A 19,896-nucleotide genomic window follows, 5' to 3' on the forward strand; every position below is an offset into this window, starting at 1 on the left:
CAAACTTCTGAACCCCTTACTTCCTCCATTACTTTTAGCTCGCCTTTCATTTACCAGAGAAAATAAACACCGTCACATGGAGACTATTTCAGCTTCCCAACTGAAACTGGCAAGTCAGCATCCATAACTGCACCATACTTTGGGAACCAGTTTTAGGAAAACGGTATCAAACAAGGTCATCTCTCTCCATCTGTACCTTGGGTACCATTCCTTCCTGCCACCTCAAGGACCTTCTCTGCCCATTATCCCTTTACGAATTAGTTGCCTTTTCTCCAATTTGAGTGATATGTGGACCTCTTTAAAGGAAAGAACTCTTGGGGATTTCAAGGGATAACTTAAACTTTTTAAATTATAATTTTAAAACAACAGGTATAAGCTTTGTGCTTTATAACTCTTATATAAGGTAAAAATAATTTTATAAATTAATACAAATAAACTACAAAATAAATTCAACAGCTGGTACACAACTATAAAAAGCACATTTAGAAATTAATACAAATAAAAGCATAAAACATAGGCTATTAAAATGGGCATAGTTCAATGTGACAAATGAAACTAAATTGCATCTTGAAAGTTTAAATATTTGACTACCACTGTTTGGTTCTTTTGAGTTCTCCATGCATATATCACTCTGGGCCACTGGATAACTCACCTCCCACTACTACTCTCTGTTAGGAATATTATACACTATAACAATGTAAGTTAGGACTTCCTTTAAGAAATTTGCTGTGGCTCTACATGCTCTAGTTTTCCTTTAGGTACTGCATTAGAACTCTGTATCATCATACTTATCACCGTATGACATAAAATGTCCCTTCACCTTTCAGTCTCCACCATCTGTCCACGTTGTTTAAATTGAATCCTCAGCACTCATCCATGGAAATCATAAGATAACTTGATGTGGGTGTTCGCAAACAACAGGTAAAATTTATGTTTATATTTCCAACTTCTGTGGTGACGACACTATCAAATTATAAAAATCTGAGTTAGAAAATGAACACGCAGTTGATTTTACAATATTGCCACCTATTTGAAGCACCGCTCTACAATATCTGCTTGGGAGAACGGTAAAAATGTTTGCCAATGCGAAACAATAAGAAAAAGAAACGATGTTACATTAACATCTAGAGGGTATTGCTTAAAAGCTTCCACTCCGTGCTTAGATGCAGATGCCAGAGGCAAGGTAGAGGGCAGATTTCTTTACCTCAAGTTAAAACCAGGCTGAGCGCCTCTGAAGCTTTGGACAGCTGTTCGGCGTAGAAACAAAGTGCAAACTAGAAGAAAAAAGGGAGAAAACTGAGTGGGTCTCTGCCTGTTTTTAGCAGTGCGCTGCTCCAAAGGAGTGCGCTTACGAGAGCGTAAGCTGCGAAGTTTTCCTACTTCCATTCCTCCGATGCGCCCTCCGAGAAATTTCAACTCGCAAGCTCCTTTCCATCTTCCTCTTTCTCCCGGGGAAGCTTCTCCGTCTCCCTGGCAACTCGAGCTGTCACCAATAGCAGCTAAGGATTGGTGGTCACGTGCCCTCTGTCCCCTTCTCCTGCGGAGGCAACATGGCGGCCCCGGCAGGCGGTGGCTGCGAGGTTTGAATTACCGTATTTGTAGCTGCTGCAGCTCTGATGATGGCCTCTTCGGCTTTGTGCGGTTCGCGTCAGAGTTCCAAGGAGCTCCTTGGAGACCTCTCTTCACAGGAAGAAGATGAGGATTGTGATCCTGAAGATCATGTCAGCGACTCGGGTTCATATTCGTCTGCGAGTAGCGATTATGAGTAAGGTTCTTGAGGAGGAACAATTAAATCCATCCCTTCAATCTGGAGAGTGTACACGTGGGCTGGGGGGACTACAAGAGTGTTGGCATTTTTGGTATTGAGTGTTTGACTTTCTGTAGTAAATGGGATTTATTCGCGCCACGTTTTGGTTGTGTGATGTGTCGTAGTGTCTTCTTTGGCATCATATCTTTGTGACTTAACCTGAGGGGGCACCCTACAGGTTTTATAAGCCAACTATATAAAGGAAATTTTTTTCCCTGTTAAAAAATCAATAGATAAATAAAATTCACCCATAGTTTCACTATGGAGGACATACTCTCCTAGTATTTTCTGAGTATTTCTGCTATATTTTCCTATACATCCTCACGGTTTTCTTGTTTTCTATTTTATGCCATAATGTAATTTTTGGAATACCGAATATCTAAGTATGATTTTTCACTTTTTAAATCCTTAATAATAATATCAAAGTTAGTTTGATTCACAGTACCCAGTGCTACTTCAGTTTTAAAGGAATGTATCCCTTACTGCTATAGGACGAACTTTTTGGAAAATGACTAACAGTGAAAAGGCTCAGGTACCAGAGTATCAACCAACCCCATAGTGGACTGCCATATACAGTCAGTGTTAGGATATTTTATGTATTTTTAGGAATAACAGCTATAAGTATTTAATGTGTATTTAAGAGTAACAGTTATTTGCAATTATTTTAACCTATAGGCATGTAAAACATTTTTATCATCTTTAAAAGCATGGGGGGAAACTATCACTAATGGCTGCTCAATATACTCCAGAGGCTTAATGAGGTCAGATTATATTGAAGACGTGAACAAATTTAAGAATATCACATGTTTTGCATAACCTGCTATGGTCATTTAAAAAATGATTACAACATTCATACTTATCAAGAGAGGCTGCTGTTAGAAAGTATAGATTATGTGGAACTCATTTGGTCTTGCTATTGCGTAAATCATAGGCAGTGTGAGACTCAAAATTTTCATTTCTCTATATCTTAAAATCACACACTTTTAACCCAGAGAGAACCTGTAATTTCCCCATGGTCATACAGCTGGGTGTTGACAGTATAGGACTTTAGGAGACCTGATTTCAAATGGGATGCCTTGATTTTGGTGGAATGAAGACAAATGAGCTAGCCTTGTTGCCTAGAAAACAAGCTATCTGAGGACCTTGTATTAGAACTCATTACTTAAAAACATTTTGTAATTCAGAATACATGTGCATATATTAAATTGTTTTAAAAAAAAAATGGTTAAGCTTTCTATGCCATTCACTAATCACTCCAGTGTCTTTATTCTCCTAAAATTAAAGCGCAGTAAATCCCTATTATAAAATGTTTTGCTGGTCTATCTTTCGAGTGCTGCGAAGATTCAGATTTTATGGCTCTCCCTTCATGGTGCGTAGGATGTGAGAGTTGATTTGCTGGCGTAACCATGTAGGCTTCTTTTCCTTCCTTATGGTATTAGGTACCTCCTTAAGCTGCAGAGTCACCAGTGCAAGAAGAGGTCTTCCTGGCTTGGACAAACCACTCTTTGATCAAAAGCATAGGGATGTGAACCTAAACTTTTTCATCAAAGCTAAGAGATATGAATTGTCTACTGTCTTCCATCACTTACATGAAGGTTATTAAGGGGTTTGCGTTATTTACTTACATACAGTATTCTGAAATTTCAGGCTTCTAGTTAATTATCTGCATATTCTTTCTGGAAATTACTGTTTTAAATGTGCTTTGCAACTGAAAACTGGTTTGATCTTCATGTGATTGTCAATACAGAGTAAGTTTATCATTTTTAAGATAAAATTACTTTAAAGTACATTCTGGTGAAGTATTTTTAATAGGTTTATTTAAGACTTATGTAAGAGAAAAACGTTAAATTAGTGCAGTATATCTTAACCTGGCACAGTGGCAAGTCCTGGGGAAATTTCAGAGATGGATGGATGGGTTGGATTAAGGGGACCAGTGACCAGTTTCAGTACTGAAATAACAGAAATCATGCATTTACTTGCAATAAGCTATGTTTCTTTGCTTTGGTTTACAATTGTCCAACTTAGTGAAGCAACCTTGGTTAGTTTATGTTGGCCAGAGTTCTCAATTTTATGACTTAGCTTTTTGATTTTTCAAAGTGAATTTTTTGTTGTTACTGTTACTTTTAAAACCTTGACTGATGGAGAGAAAGAGGAATACTTTTAAAAGAATTTAGCTGTAAAAAGCTAATGAATTTCCACTGAAAATAAGAATGTTTGGAGAAGTATGTCCTTTACACACATTTAAAGTGTGCAATTTTTTAAGTGTATACATCTATCAAGATAATGAACATATGCATCTCATCCAAGTTTCCCTATGTGCCTCCTTAAGACTACTCCTGCCCCCTCATTCCTTACGATCACTTACGTGGTGTCATTAGAGATGAGTTTGTATTTTGTAGCATTTTATAAAAATGGATCATACAGTATGTGCTCTTTTTTTATGTCTTTTACTCAGCGTAATTATTTTGAGACTCATCCATGTTGTCACCTATATGTAGTTCATCCCTTTTTTTTTCCTGAACAGTATTCCATTAAAGAACATACCAAAATTTATCTTTTTCTTGGGTTTTAACGTGGGAATGTACTACTTGAAGACTCAAAACATTTCATTCAAAGTCATGACCCCCTATATTAACATCCAATTTAAGATAGTTCTGTTTTTCCTCTCCTACTCTGAACCCTGACATCTTTTGACTTTTAATTTTCATTAAGTTATATAGATTAAAAAGGCAAATAGTATGTAACTAAGTTTATGATGAGAAATGGCAATTCTCTGTTATCATCTGTCTCTACTTCCAGCTCAGCATATTTGAAGAGAATTCATTATTTATCTGTTTCTCCTCGAGTTTGCCCATTTCATTTACTAACTTTGCTTTCTCCCTACTCTTCAGGTCTAGTAAGTCTCCAGTCCTGGTGACTTCCTTCTCCTCTCCCTTCTCATAAGCACTGTGAGATGCGGTGTATGTTGATGAGGAGGCTATGCATGGTGAGGGGCAAGGAGTATATGGGGCAGCTCTATACCTTTCACTCAGTTTTGCTATGAACCCATAACTGCTCTAAAAAAAAAAAAAAAGTCTACTAAATAATTTTTCTACTCTACTCAAAAGCTTGGTGGCCTTCCAAATAAATCCTAGATTCCTTAGGATGATTTTTAAAGCTCTTTAGTTCTGTCCCTAGCCCTTCTGATCTTGTATTTGATGTTCTTCCTCTTATAAGCCACTTGTATTCCTACTTGTCTTAGCTAAGACTGGGCTATATTAAAAAAAAATAGCATAGATTGAGTGGCTTATACACAACAGAAATTTATTTCTTACAGTTCTGGAGGCTGGAAGTTCAAGATCAGGGTACCAGCAAGGTCGGCTTCTGGTGAGGGCCCTCTTCCAGGCTGCAGACTGCTGACTGCTCATCATGTCCTCATGTGGCAGAGAGGAGAAGCAAGTTTACCTGTGACTCTTATGAGGGCACTAATGCCATTTGTGAGAGCTGCACCCTCATGACTCCATCTAATCCTAATTACTTCTGAAAGGCCTCATATCCTAATGCTATCACATTGGGTGTTAAGGTTTCAATGTGCACATTTTGGGGAACACGGCATTCAATGCATAACAGTACTGAAATATCAACCCATTCTCATACATAGCATGCTCTGCCCTTGATGCTTATCTAAGCAGGAATCAATGATCTGGAGTAGGAATGAGGAACCTTCCAGGAATACTAAACTGTGGGAGCCTTAATGGCAGCATCTAGTTTTGTTTGTCTCACCAGCACTAAGCCAGGAACCCAGCAAATAGAAGTCACCTCCTTTTATTGCCAGGGGTTGGAAAAGTGCAGAAGTACAAGATCTGCAAGTAATAAAGGTGTGAGTTTCTCTTTAGTTTTTACTCTGTAGGGCAAGAAGAAGGGAACTGACATTTAGTAGACACTTAACCATGCCAGGTGCATTATTTTATTTACTGCTAACAGCCCCGTGAGGTAGATACAATCTGTTTTCTAAAGTGGAAAACTAAAGCTTGGAAAAGTAAAAATCTCAATAGAACAGAATTTGATCTTTGTGACTTTTTTTGTTTGTTTGTTTGTTTGTTTGTTTTTACTATACATGTCGCCTTCCTTTGCAGAGTAATGTTCATTTCATGTCTTCATTCTTGTCTCTTATCTCCCTTTTTTAAAAATCCTTCCTCTTAAAGTGTAATATTATTTAAAATCTAGTAGTTAAGAAAATAGATCTCATTCATTGCTGATAGATACGTGGATTGGTATAGTATTTTGGGTAAAGATCTATATATGCATATGCATGTAGAGTTACTGTATTGTTGTCTATACGGGCCAAAAAAAAACAACGCAAAGCTTATCGGTAGGTGAATGGGCCCAATGTGTTACTCCCATCAGCCATTATAGGTTTCTAAATTGTATTGTTAAGTGATAAATGATTAAGATATGCATGTGCATGTGCACACACACACACTCCACTTTTTAAAAACAATGACAAAATCACCCTATCTGATTCAAAGAACATGGATTTTTAACATCATCCATGTCAGCGATAGGTAGGAAGGAAAGATGACACATGTGGTATTATGTTCCCGTTTGTGTAGAATCAATCTGTGTATACATAAAGGCTACATGAAAATACAGTCATCAACTAGAAATCTACTCAACAGTAATCCTTTGCTCTCTGTCGTCTCATCTACTTGACCTCAGAGTCCTGGTGACTTTCAAGCATTTCTCACGTCTTTTATACTTTCCATTTCTTCTACCATTGCCTTTGTTAGCATCTCTGCCTGGACAACTGAAACAGCCCCCAAACTGGTCTCTTGTCATGAATCTTGTCCAACTCAATCTTGTCCTTCCTCCATTCCCTTGTCAAAGTAGGTCTATCCAAGGATATCTAACATGTAAACCTAAACTCTTCATCGATACCCTCTTACCTACAATACACAATCCAGAATCTTTGCCATGGTCCAAAGGCCTTGCAAAATTAGGATTTAACTACTTCTGTCCCTCACCACCTCACGAATTATCTTGCAATCCCAACTAGTTTTATGTCCACTCACGGCTTTGCCTATGCTGTTACTTCATTTTGGAATAATCTCCTCTTCCCCTTCAGCATCCAAGGCCCCCTCCCTACACACTTATTCTTTTAACAACCACTTCTAGGGGCTCATCTACCAGAAAGTCTCCCTTGACCTCACCCTCACCTCAGGCTAAGCTAGATGAACTCTCTTTAGTACTTACTAAGTGTACTGTCATGGATTCTTTCTCAGTTCCTCTTCACCACTGGACAAGGGAAAGAACTCATGTTTTCATCATTGTAATTCTAGTATTTACTACAGCGCTTGGTACTACTGTTTATTTGTTCTACGATTGGATCACCCCCACCCCCCGCCATGATTCTTTAAATCATAACCAAAAAGTGGTTTCACATTCAAATTTTAGAAATGAAGATGAACTGTCTTCATTTAGCAAAGGAGGGAAATGTTTCTTTGGGGTCACATATCTCTAATGCAAATAATATACCAGATTAAAGAGGTGACATTTTAGATTATAAAGCAAACAAATTTCATTTATTGCTTAAATTGATATATGTATATGTGTATATATACACATATATATCTTCATAATTGTGTATAATCATGATATTTACATTGTGCCATTTCAAATTACAGTACATTGTTATCTAAAATTTTTATGGTGTAGACACAGTTACTATTCTTCAGAGTAGAACTGTGGCTATTTCTGTGGGTACAGATAAGGATGATTGAAACAACTGATAATGTGATTAATAACCTTCAGTGACTGGTGCTAAGTGTCAAATGTGATGCCACACACTAGGAACCCATAAATGCCAAGAAATATTAGTTTTGATATTTGGGGCTACTTACACCATTTTTTCACCATCCACATACAGTTGAAAATTCTGTATTAAGTAGCACAAATCAGGGCAGTAGTTAGTTTCAGAGTTGAGTAATAGTGCATTTTTTGGATTGATTTTCGCAGTGTTTAGAAAGAGCCTGTTAAGTTAAAAGAACCAGAGTTGCTAGCAAACACTATAGAAAACCGAATTGTCTATCTGGCTGAATGATTAGAACACAGATTATACCCTTTCCTGCCAGGGTACTACAGCTCATATTTCTGGAAAGACTTTCTCCAAATGTCAGTTTTCCACATAACAGTTTTGCTTTAAATAACAGCGGTTTGAAAGGTAAACTGTTCATAACATTAAACAGAGTTTGTCATTAGGTTTGTTACCTTAAGATGAGTATTTTTGTTTTTTAATGCTGTTTCAGTTATTTTGATAGCAGTAATTTTGTTTTTCAATGGCCTACTTCCTAGTTAAGTTTTTTTTACAGTCACATGATGAATTATGTAATATGTGGTTTACTTTTCCTACTACAATTATTCATAAAAATGGGTTTTACAGAAATTACAGGCTATAGAAGCGATTGTCATTAACTATGATTATAAACTGGTTGTTTTCAGCAGAGATTTTTATTCATGGCAAGGGTAATGTTTCTTTTCTTTTTTTAAATACATTGTATAAACAGTCTATTAATGCCGGTAGGCTTTAGCTTTCATTTTTAACATGACAGCCATGCTGAATAATTTCTGTGCAAATAGGATATTTTAATGTACAATTTCAAACAGCTTACGTTGGTGGATATAATTGCATAATCAACTACTAATGTAAATTATTATCCAGTAAAATTGTCTAACGTGAACATAGCCACACAGGGGCTGACTTAAATTTCTTAAGCAAACAAACGAACTTATATTCTAGAAGGGGGCCATCTCTTTTTTTTCTTTGTTTTCTATAACTAAGCCATTTTGATTCCTTCCCTTCCAACCCCCCCTTCTTCAAGGCTCTACAAATAGCATCTTATAGGGAATACTGTCGATACTCACAAAAAATTAGAAATAGTAAGGATACTGAAATAAAATAAAAAATAGAACTTTTACGCCTCCTGCTTCCCTGCACCCTGCACCTACCCTCACCATCATGCCAGAAAGACACAACTGCTTTTCTTTTGTTTGGCGGCTACTCAGATTCTCATTTTTTTCATAGTGACCTTGAACCTGAGTGGCTGGACAGCGTGCAGAAAAATGGAGAGCTGTTTTATTTGGAACTGAGTGAGGATGAAGAAGAAAGCCTCCTTCCTGAGACAACTGTTGTGAACCATGTCAGGTTCAGTGAAAATGAGATCATTATTGAAGAGGATGATTACAAAGAAAGAAAAAAGTATGAACCCAAACTCAAGCGGTTTACCAAAATTTTAAAAAGTAAAAGACTTTTACCCAAGCGCTATAATAAAAAAAATAGCGATGACAGTGGGCCTGTCTCCATTCTAAAGCATCAGTCCAATCAGAAAACTGGAGTTATTGTCCAGCAGAGGTACAAAGATGTGAATGTTTATGTGAACCCCAAAAGGCTATCTGTCACCAAAGCCAAAGAGCAACTGAAGCTTCTGGAAGTGCTGGTTGGGATCATCCATCAGACCAAGTGGAGCTGGAGAAGAACTGGGAAACAGGGCGGTGGAGAGAGGCTTGTGGTCCACGGCCTGCTGCCAGGAGGATCCGCTATGAAGAGTGGTCAGGTGTTAATTGGTAAGTGCTGCTGGTGAACACCAGTCTTTGCGTGCTGATATGAGATTAGTGATGCCCTGCGAGGAGAGTGACCAAAACAGAACTATAACTGGAATCTCAACAGACTAAGGAGCGCTTCATATCTGGGACAGTAGTGTAATTGTTAAGGATAGAGTACTGCCAGATGTGGTGTTCTTAAAATAAACACTAGGGGAATGAATGTATATGTATGCCTTGTTTAGGCCAGGGAACGGCTTAACTAATTTTTAAATTTTTAATTTTATTTCATTTTGGTTATATTTGCTGGCAAGTAAAGGGTTGAAGGACCTATATCCGATTACATGATATAAAAACATATAATTTATGAATAAAAACACTTTCAAATTGTATGTTTGTGCTTAAGCACACTAAGTTCTTAGAGTGGCTTTAGCTGTTGCATTTGGCACATTTGGTGACAGTGGCATTATATATAAATTTCCTTTTAAGGGTGCCTGCCATAAAACAGCCCATCAATTTTGAGGGGGAAAAAAAACAACAGTTATTCTGAATCTATATTAAGATGAGCATTTTGTGTTACTGATAGATTTTAAGCTGTTGGATTTAACATTTAATTAGTAGCAACATAACTACTTCATTAAAGGTGACTATGTTATTAATGAAACTTAGAAGTATTAACAATCCTAAAAGCTGACAGTCTCTAGTTGACCTAGCCTAAGAGATTTAGATAAAGGAACTTTTAGTGATACTTTAGAAACATTTAAAAATAATTTTTACTTTAAGTCTGAATTTCACTTGTTCACTGATTCAACAAATAACTTTGAGCAACTGCTAAGTGCAGGAATACAGAGTCTTCTAATATTCCACCTACTCCTCTTAAGTAGCTCATAGTATAGTGGAAGGGTTAGGTCAGAAGCAGGCTGACAGTTTGACACAGTGTGCTAAGTGCCATGATACGGGCCTATGGGAAGAATTGGCATCTGTGCGAAGGGTGTGTTCCAAACGGTTGTAACAGGGTCCCCATACTCCCTTCTTACACTGTCATGTCAATACTCTTCTCATGGAGAGTGATGGTCTGTGTATCTCTCCCTACCCAGACCTTTGAATCTGGCAAAAAAAAAAAAAAAGATGATTGGTCAGAATAAAAGGGTTATTTCATCCTCGGCATATAGCAAAATGCTTGGCTCAAAAGAAGCTCTCGAAAACATTTACTTGAATGAATGAATAAAGTATGTGAAAATAATATGTACAGGGAAAACAATTAGAAGTCAATATAAATACAGCAAAATGCTAATAGTGTTGAATTATTGTAGGGATGTTATGGGTGATTATTTTCTCTACTTTTTCAAATTTTTAAACTTTATGTTCTATATTTTAAAAATTATATGCTTTAGTAGTAAAGAATGGACAGTTTTAATATCATAGCAGGTTTGCCGATCCCCCAGGATGCTTCTATGATGGAAATTTCTCACTTGCTTCTTTCATGGTTACCTCTCACACTGCGGTCTGTGATTGGCCTGTGAGGCAACCCCACCAGCAGGAGGATCATGCAAACTTCCCTGGTGATGTCATTTGCTGGGAAACTGCTGCCTGTGTCCAGCTGGGGAATGAACCGCCTTTGACTAAAGTGCCTAGACCAGCGCAGTGAGGCTGGTGACTCTTCTTTCTTTACTTTCAAGTCAGCAGAATTCTATTCTATCCTCATTCTTCTTTGCTGGGATCTTGGGAGGGTTGCTGCCTTGTTTCTCCTGCCAACGACTTGCATCTTTATTTTTTATGTCTATTTGAGTTTTTTCAGCTGATAGCCCCTAGACTCCTGGAGCCAGCTCCTGCCCCCAGATCAGAGCAAGTGGAAGTCTTCCTCTAATATACATCCTAGAAACTGCATCTCACCCCGGTGATTATTTTTTTCCTTCAAGATTACTGATGTCGGGTCATTTTAACTAGTTTTTTTTTAAGGATTGGAAAGGATAGGGTTAGAGGAATCACACATTAATGCTGTAGACATGAATACCTCCTTGAAGGCTGTTTTAAATGAACAATAAAACAAAGTTTTTATTTGAGGCTCTTTTTGTGTAAATTCTAATGTTCTCACCTGTGATCACTAATTAGATTTGTTTTGTATGACACACTTGTGTGTGTTTCTCTTTTAAAATATTTGAATTCTTTTGTTTACTTTTTGAAAATCTTTTTAATTGAGGTATAGGATACATTCATAACTTGCACAGATCTTAAGTGTACATTCCATGCATTCTGATATATGTATATACCTGTGTAATTACCACCTAGATCAAGATATAGAACATTCCCAGTGCTCAGAAGGCTCTGTGGTGCCTTCCCCCAGGCAACGACTCCTTCCAAAAATAATCTTTAAAAAGTCACAGGTTTTTTTGGACAGGTAATTTTCCCTCTTCTTGAACTTCAAATAAATGGAAGTATATTATGTGTATTCTCTTGTATCTGTTCTCTTTAGTTTATAATCTATAAGAAATATTCATGTTGTCACTATGTAGTATTTCATTGTATGAATATACACTATTCTACTGTTGGTGGACATTTTGGTCGTTTATAGTTAAAATATTTGTTTTTTTTTTTTTTAAGATGAATTTGTTTTTCGTGAAGACTTAATGTGTGGTTTTATTCTCTAATATTTTGCATGTTGTTATTTGATGTACATTACATTTTTATTTTCACCTCCTATAATACTTTTAATATTTTGATTTTCTTAGTGAAAGTAACTCTACCATGTACGTGTGCCTCCCTTCTAACATGATTTCTTTCCCACATTTTTACCTGTGGTACTTTACAGGTAAAAGGAAAAAGCTGAAGCAGTGAGTTAATTGGAAAGACAGAACTTCAGAGTATTTAAGTGTTTAAGCCTTTCTGGAGAGCTAGTGCAGTTACTTCCTTCGACAGATGTGCACCAATGGCATTGCATGATTTGTCCGGCTGGTCAGTGACAGAGCTGGGCCCACGTGCCGACTGCCTTTCACAGAGCTGTTTCACGTGCCATGTTACTCCCTTGAATGGGTGAGGAAAGGCCAAAGGATTTCCGTGTGAAGCAAAAAAGAAAAATTATTTAATCTTTCCAAACATAATTTGGAAATAATATTAAGCTTCAACAATGTAATATTTAACCTAATTAGTCCATTTTGAGACATTTATTGTAAAGACATAATCTAAACAGATCTGCAAACCACAGCCAGCAGGTCTATCAGGCCTACCACCTATTTTTATACAGTTTTCAAACCAAGAATGGTTTTTATTTTTTTTGGTGGTTAAAAAAAATCAAAAGACTATTTTATGATGTATGAATATTATATGAAATGTAGATATGTGTTCATAAATATTTTATTAGAATAGTTGAGTAGTTGTGACAAAGAACATATGGCCCACAGAGCCTAAAATATTCACTTGTCCAACCCTTTATAGAAAAAGTTTGCCAGCCCTAGGTGTAAAAAGAGGAAAATTGTGCTTAAAAACATTTACTGAAGCATTTTTCATAATAATAAATAATAGCATGAAAAGGTTAAATAATGATATGGTTATTTAAATTATAACTTAATAAATTTGTTACTCAACTGTTAAAATTATAATTCTAAAAACTATACACCAAAATAAAAATTCTTATTACTTGAAAGGTTTAAAAGGAAAAAAAAAAAATCCTTGATTCTTCATTTGTGTGAACATAAGGCCAAAAATAATTTGCAAAAATAATCATGGCTATAGTGTTGGGGCCATTAATAATTTCTGCAACATTCCTGTAGTATTTTAATTTTTATTTTTTGTACTTTAATGAGAAGTAAAAACTGCATTAACTTGTCCAGCATCATCAAGGAATGTGATATTTTACTTAATCAAATGTTCTGAATGATAGTTACAATATATGAACTACCATTATTCAAGAACTTCTAGAATGGTAGGTTTGGAGGGTCCTCAATATTCTCTACTTTAGTACTTGCATGTTATAGATGAGGGACTGATATTCAAGCTTAAAAAAATACAATAAAATTCATTTTTTTAAAACTTAGGCATTTGTTAGTAAAGCATTGAGAGTAAATGCATTAACTTGAGTATAACATGTCAGTATGGTAACTATGTTTCAAAAACCATTCTCCCCCACTCTGAAATTAAATTTGGCTTAATTTAAATTATTAAATTCACAATCCGATCCCACCCATACCAATTTCCCAGTTCTTCTCTGCAAAAGCCCCCCCTTCTTCTACCAAGACTGATTGTTTTCCCCAATAACTGCAAAATGTTCCTTGCATATCCATCTCTGTTCTTTGGCACTCATGGTCCTTGACTCTCAAGTGGTGCTTAGCCAACATCGGTTTGTATCTTAGACGGTTGTATTCATTTTCTACTGCTGCTATGTCAAATTACCTCAAACTTGGTGGTTTAAAATGGCATAAATTCATCATCTTGCAGTTCTGGAAATCAGAAGACTAAAATGTTTCTTCGTGTACTAAAACTGAAGTTTCCACAGAGCTGCACTCCTTCTGCAGGTTCTAGAGAGAATCTCTTTCCTTGGCCAGCTTCTCGAGGCCACCTGCATTCTTTCTCTTCTTCCATTTTCAGAGCAGCACATATTGTCAAGTCTCTCTGACTCTGACTCTTCTATCTAGTCGCCCTAAAGACCCTCGTGATTACATTGGACTCACTTTGGATAATCTCTCCATCTCAAGATCCTTAACCGAATTACATCTGCAAAATCCGTTTTGCCACTGTAAGGTAACATATTCGTAGATTTCAGAGATTAGGATGTGGACATCTTTGGAGGGCGATTATTCTGCCTATTGCAGTAGGTTGTTCTGTTTCTTTGTAAAATACATGTTTTAATTTTTTCTCTTTACAATAGTAATAAAATGTGTTTATTGTGTACAGTTTAGAAAATGTAACTAAGAAAAAGATGGGAGAGAGGATGGAAGGGAAGGGAAGACAGAAGAGAGGAGGGGAGGGGAAGGAAGGGGAGGAAGGAAAAACCCATATACCCAACAGCAACACTTTAATATGTATCCTTTCTTTTTCCTACCTTTATGTGTAATTTGTTTCGAAAGTCATTCCTTTTAACTGTATATTTATTTTGTTTATAGTATGGATAGAGGAGTAAGCAATTTTTGCACATATATTTCCATAGCCCTTGGTACATTATGTAGTAGCCCTTCAGCAGACATTTGTTGTCTGATGTTAAGTAGATGTTGAGAAATTGATGGGTTTTCTCAAATAATTAACTTTACATTGAGAAATTGATTTAAGCACTGTGATAAACTGATCTCACCTCTTGTGTTTTGATTCTTTATCTCTTGATAAAATTTTCCTCTTATTTCTGCCTGTCATTAATCCTGAGACTATTTCTTATGTAACAGTTTAAATCAATTCATGCAGTTCATTTCCTTTCAGTCTTTGAACTGGGATAGTCATACTAATGACTCCCCTGGACTTGTTGCAAAAGAACTTTCCTGGAGTGCAGGCTGCCCACTGCAGTGACATGCTATCCAGGAAGCCCGCCATCTGAGTCACTTCGGAGGTGCTCAGAGAAACCTGAAGAAAATAAATACCTGGGAGAATGAGTAGATATAACACTTCTGTCATAGAAAGGGACAATTTTCTTCTAAACATTTAAAAAAATGAATACTATACTTGCTCTAAAATTTGTTTTCATATCTTCGATATATGTTTCCTACTTTTAGAGGTTTATTAAATGCAATGCTTTCAAGTGATACTCCTTATAACACTCAACTACAGAACCGTATTCATTTGAGTTTGGAGGAAAAAAGTCATTTGGGACACTGTCCAATGGAGTTTTAGTTTAAAGGAGCACGTTTTAAATGGTGTCACTATTTAGATGTCCTGATGATCTACCAATAGTGGAACCCATGGATATTATGGTCTAGAAGTGGTTTTCTTTTACATCAATACTTTGATATTGTGTTCATTGTTCTTTTTCTTTTTTTCTTTTTTTCAATAACTACAGCTATAAGTAATTGGACATAGTACACTTGTTCAATCCTGTTTTTTTTTTTTTTTTTTTAATGGGGGCTGGGGGACTGGTATGCTGCTTTTTCCCCCAGGTTGAACTGAAATTGGAGGTTTATTTTAGCTTGCAAGTTCTTTGAACAAATGTTACCAAGTGGCTCAGGCAGCGCAGCTGACATGGTAAGGGCGCAGTGCCCACACCTGCAGATCTCTCAGCTGAGCGGCATCTCCTGTGCATCGAAACCCAGTGTAGGCCTTGAAAGCCTGCTGGGGATGGCCTGAGACGCTCCTCCCCATACAACAGGATGTCGAGGAGAGCAAAGAAGGATGATGGAGAGGGAAGAGGAAGGGATAACAGTAGCCAAAGGAACAGCATTTTCACCTGTTCCTCTTACATCTTTCCCACAGGATGACAGAAAGATGGCCAGGTGACACCTACACACATACCTGTAGTGAGCTTCATTACAGGGAGAGGAAATCTGCCCTTAGAGAACATGAACCTTTTATTAAAAAAAATTATTAATAATAATATATTGGAGGAGACACTATGCTTATAATACCGTACATGAAAGAAACTTGACCTTTGGTCTGGAGGGAGACACTATCTGTCGTCCAAGGTGGTTTGCGATACAAATTTCCTTGAAAAGAATCTGGAACAAAGGCTTTGAGTGCCTTGGTGTAGCAAGATGTACGGAAACATGAGACACCGATGGGGAGAGCTGTCTGTCAACATTTTATATATACACACGTTTATTATCCATCTTCTCCAAAGAATATTAAGCTCTATGTGGGTAGAGAATATTGTCTGTTTTGTTTAATCCTATAACTGCAATGCTTAGAACGGTATCTGGTACACAGTAGGTAATAAGTATTTGTTAGATGAATTAATAAATGGGTGAGCAGAAATTATTTGATCAGTTTCCTAGTAATATATATTTAGGAATGAGGATAAAATACTTTAAAAAAAAACTTTGGTATGTGTATATTTCTATTAACATAGCTTACTGGAGTTTTGGCATTACCTTTAATGTTGTGAGAGTAAATTTCCATTTTAACATTGATCTTTATTAAAGCCACTAAATTTGATAAACATATACATTTAAAGAAAAACTATGGCAAATGAGATTTTTACCAAAATGTACTATGGATTTTTATATGGTGGGAACTTTGAAACAAAGAGCTGTGTGTAGACAGATCAATAACAGTGAATACCACAGCATACTGAGTTATGATGTACCACATGGATTTAATTAAAATTTCAGCTGAACTTTTTTTACTGTGGGTCTAAGTGGTTAGATTCAATTTTGTTAAGTGCAATAGTTGGTTTATGCTACAAATTTTCCATTTGTCCTTTGGGTTTACATAATTCTCCCAGTTGTATAAAAAATGAGAATATTAACCTCTTTAAATCTTCCGAGGTTGTATTTCATATGGTGCAATGCTAGGCTGTGCTAGAGCTTAAGGAAGAGTGGAGTAGGGAATTAGCTCTGCCACTAATGAGCTCATAACCTTGGAGGACAATATGCCTATACCATATTTTCCACTGTATTTTGAAGAGGTTGGAATACTTTTAATGTTCCAATTCTGTATCTTTTGGGGGTATTTATACAACTATCTCTTATTGTTATTCTGTTTTCAGGTGATGTTCTGGTTGCTGTGAACGATGTTGATGTGACCTCTGAGAACATAGAGAGAGTTCTGTCTTGCATTCCTGGACCTATGCAGGTACGGACATTCTTTGGGTTTTATGATGAATTACACAAAATAAGTGCAACTTGTGCTATTTTTTTTTTTTTAAGATTCTGGAAATTATCATGTATAATGAGTGAGTTATGCATACACACTTATTTAAAACATTTTAGATCTTGTTAACATTTTTAGTTTTTTTTGGAGAGTGGTCAAAAAAGAGATGTACAAATAAAACTCATGCTAAGTAAGGCAAGAACAAGAACAGTAATAAAAACATATGTAATGATCAACTTGCCATTATAACTACCATTTGTGCTGATGAAAATATAGTTTCTAAAAAGTCATTTTAAACAGTCATGGAACTTTTTATTCTCTGATTTATTAAAATCATTATTGCTATAAAGTCATTTTATGTGGTTTTATTTATTTTTAAAACTAATTATACTTTCTTGTTTTTTCGTTATCTAGTTTAGCCTTACTCCTGAGCTACATTATTTTTCATTCCTTGCTGGTAAAAGTAAATCTCTTCTATAGTTATTGTGATACTCTAAACATTGACATTTTGTATTATCAGAGATAACATTTTTAGGTAATTAGATGTATTGTGAAAGTGCCAAACTTCCTATTTATGAATGTTCTACACTTGTTAGCATCAGGAATTAACTCCCTCTCTTTTGAGGTTTAGGGAGGATGAGATGATTCAGAGATCTAAGAGATTCCATCAAGCAGTGAGAGGGTGAAGTAGTTTATGGATTGATCAGGATGAACAGAACCTGATAAGTCAGGATTTTATCTGCATCTGATTTGAGATTCTGAAATAATACGAGCCATGATGAAATTCCTTGTTCTCTAAGAAATAAAATTTCTCTAAGCTCACTGTCTTCTCTTAATACACACACACACACACACAGAGACAGAGACAGAGACAGAGAGACAGAGAGAAAGAGAGAGAAGGAGGGAGGGAAGGAGAGGGAGGGGAGAGAAAGAGAAAGAGGAGGGGAGAACAAGGATTTGCTAAGCCAAGTAGATGCAGTTCCTTCAGAATTTTGACGAAGGGATAGACAAAGCATCTGCCACAAGAAGAAAGGATCAGACATGCAGAAAGCAGTGACGATATTATGAGGCACAGGAGAGAGCCTACTTTGGTCTGGAGCTGCTTCAAGAGTCTTACAGCCTCCCCATGTCCTGTATGCAGAGAGGATGGCATGGTAGCTAACAGGGAGAGAGGATTTGTTTCTTTGTCTGGCAAGAAGTTGAAGAGACATTGCTTGTTAATAGAATGGGTTGGATGGAGACAGAAGTCAAGAGAGGAGGTAATAAAAGCAACATGATTTTGGAAGTGATACGTTATGGAGAGCATGTCCTTAGATCTGAAGAAAAAGGCACGCCGTCTTTTGAACTGGGAGGGAAGGGGGAAAGAAACGGTGAGAAAATTGCCCAAATAAACTGTTTTGAGGGAGACAAGAGATGAGAAATGATGAAACTTGTCACAGGTTAACGTCTGTGCAACAGGAAACCTTTTTTATAAGAAACTTTATATAAACTATCTTATATTAGATGTTTCTCAATGAACATGGTTTTCCTATAAAACGCATAGTATCCTTAATATGTACATATATCAACTTTTAAAGACAGGACTTTGGTTACTTGTCTATCCTTTATTATTTTATCATGGCAACTAGATTTCCTGACATTTAGAGCTACTTAACATGTAAGCTTTTTCAAAGTGTCTTCCTAAAGTGTAATTATCTTTGAATTATGGAACCAACTTTACCTAAATCGGAAGAATGGTGGCTAAAATAGTTCCTTACAGGACTTTAATGGATGGTTCTGTGGTGTGCGTGTTGGTTGGAGTTTTTGTCGGGGTCCGGGGAGGAGGGGAAGTTCCTCGTGCCAAGGAAAAGCAGTGCTACTGTTTGCCAAGTGCAACACCGAATTAGTTTTCACATATGGCGCTTTTCACGAAGCATAGCAAACCAGTCTTAAATTTTAGGTTGCTGTTGCTCCCTAAAGTAAAATTGGTTAATTTTTATTTTGAGTTTCTCAGCTCATTTCCTTTTGTCAGTTCTGGTGAGTCATGGCCTAGCTTTTGACCTCTCCACCCATGAGAATCAGAGCTGGAAAAGATGCCTTCCGTGTTCTGAGGCACCCTTTTTTCCCGAGGACTCATCTTCCTCCTTAGTCACCCCTGGTATGCAGGTCTTGTAGACACTCCAGCAGGCCCAGCCCATTTCTGTGACATCTGCATTCCTAGGATGTCGCTTATCTCGTGCTCCTGACAAGCAGGTGTCTCCCCATCCACCCGACTCTTCCCCTACAAGCGCAGCGCCAGGACCGTCTTCAGAGCTTTCATCTATCCTACCGCAAAGTCGGCACTCAGGATTTCCCCCCCAATTCTTGATGTCTCCCATTTTCAAGGAACATCATCAAGGCTCCCATACATTTTCTTTTGGAGACTTCTAAACCCTCATTCTCAGATAAAAGAACCCCCCAACCACAGAACCATTCACTTCATCAGATCCCTTTCAAGGATTTTAGGTATTTATGCTCATGTTTATGTTTACACATATTGAGCGTTGCCCACTAGAGCACAGGCCACCCTCAGAACACAGGCTTTTGGGCCATAATACATGTTGCTTGTTTGGGTCAAAACTGCATATCAAATACTCTTTTTCACATTCTTCTAAGATCATTTTTAAAAGTTTTTTTTAACTCTTCCTCACCTTTACCATGTATTAATTTTCATAACTCTTGATTGTTCACATGTATCATCTCTATTTTTTTTATATTTTTGTGTAGTTTGCTTAATATTGTCCCCCTAGTATATGAATTTATTCTCAGCCTTT

General features: G+C 36.8%; 1 protein-coding gene and 1 long non-coding RNA gene across 2 annotated transcripts in view; one reads left to right on the forward strand and one right to left on the reverse strand.

Moving 5' to 3' along the window:
• Window positions 1-399: 399 nt before the first annotated feature.
• On the reverse strand, window positions 400-1,274 carry LOC118612412. Its single transcript, XR_004954840.1, has 2 exons — window positions 1,205-1,274; window positions 400-963 (listed from the first exon to the last, which is right to left on the reverse strand). It is a non-coding gene; the product is annotated as an uncharacterized LOC118612412 (long non-coding RNA).
• A 269-nt stretch (window positions 1,275-1,543) lies between these two features.
• Window positions 1,544-19,896, forward strand: part of INTU (inturned planar cell polarity protein) — a 52,451-nt gene continuing 34,098 nt past the window's right edge. Inside the window, exons 1-3 of the mRNA XM_016148110.2 lie at window positions 1,544-1,765; window positions 8,868-9,406; window positions 17,001-17,086. Of these exons, the coding sequence (XP_016003596.1) occupies window positions 1,617-1,765; window positions 8,868-9,406; window positions 17,001-17,086 (774 nt within the window). The 5' untranslated portion in view covers window positions 1,544-1,616. The remainder of the gene's footprint in view (window positions 1,766-8,867; window positions 9,407-17,000; window positions 17,087-19,896) is intronic.

Source organism: Rousettus aegyptiacus, unplaced genomic scaffold, assembly GCF_014176215.1.
Source record: "Rousettus aegyptiacus isolate mRouAeg1 unplaced genomic scaffold, mRouAeg1.p scaffold_m13_p_16, whole genome shotgun sequence".
Classification (NCBI taxonomy): Eukaryota; Metazoa; Chordata; class Mammalia; order Chiroptera; family Pteropodidae; genus Rousettus; species Rousettus aegyptiacus.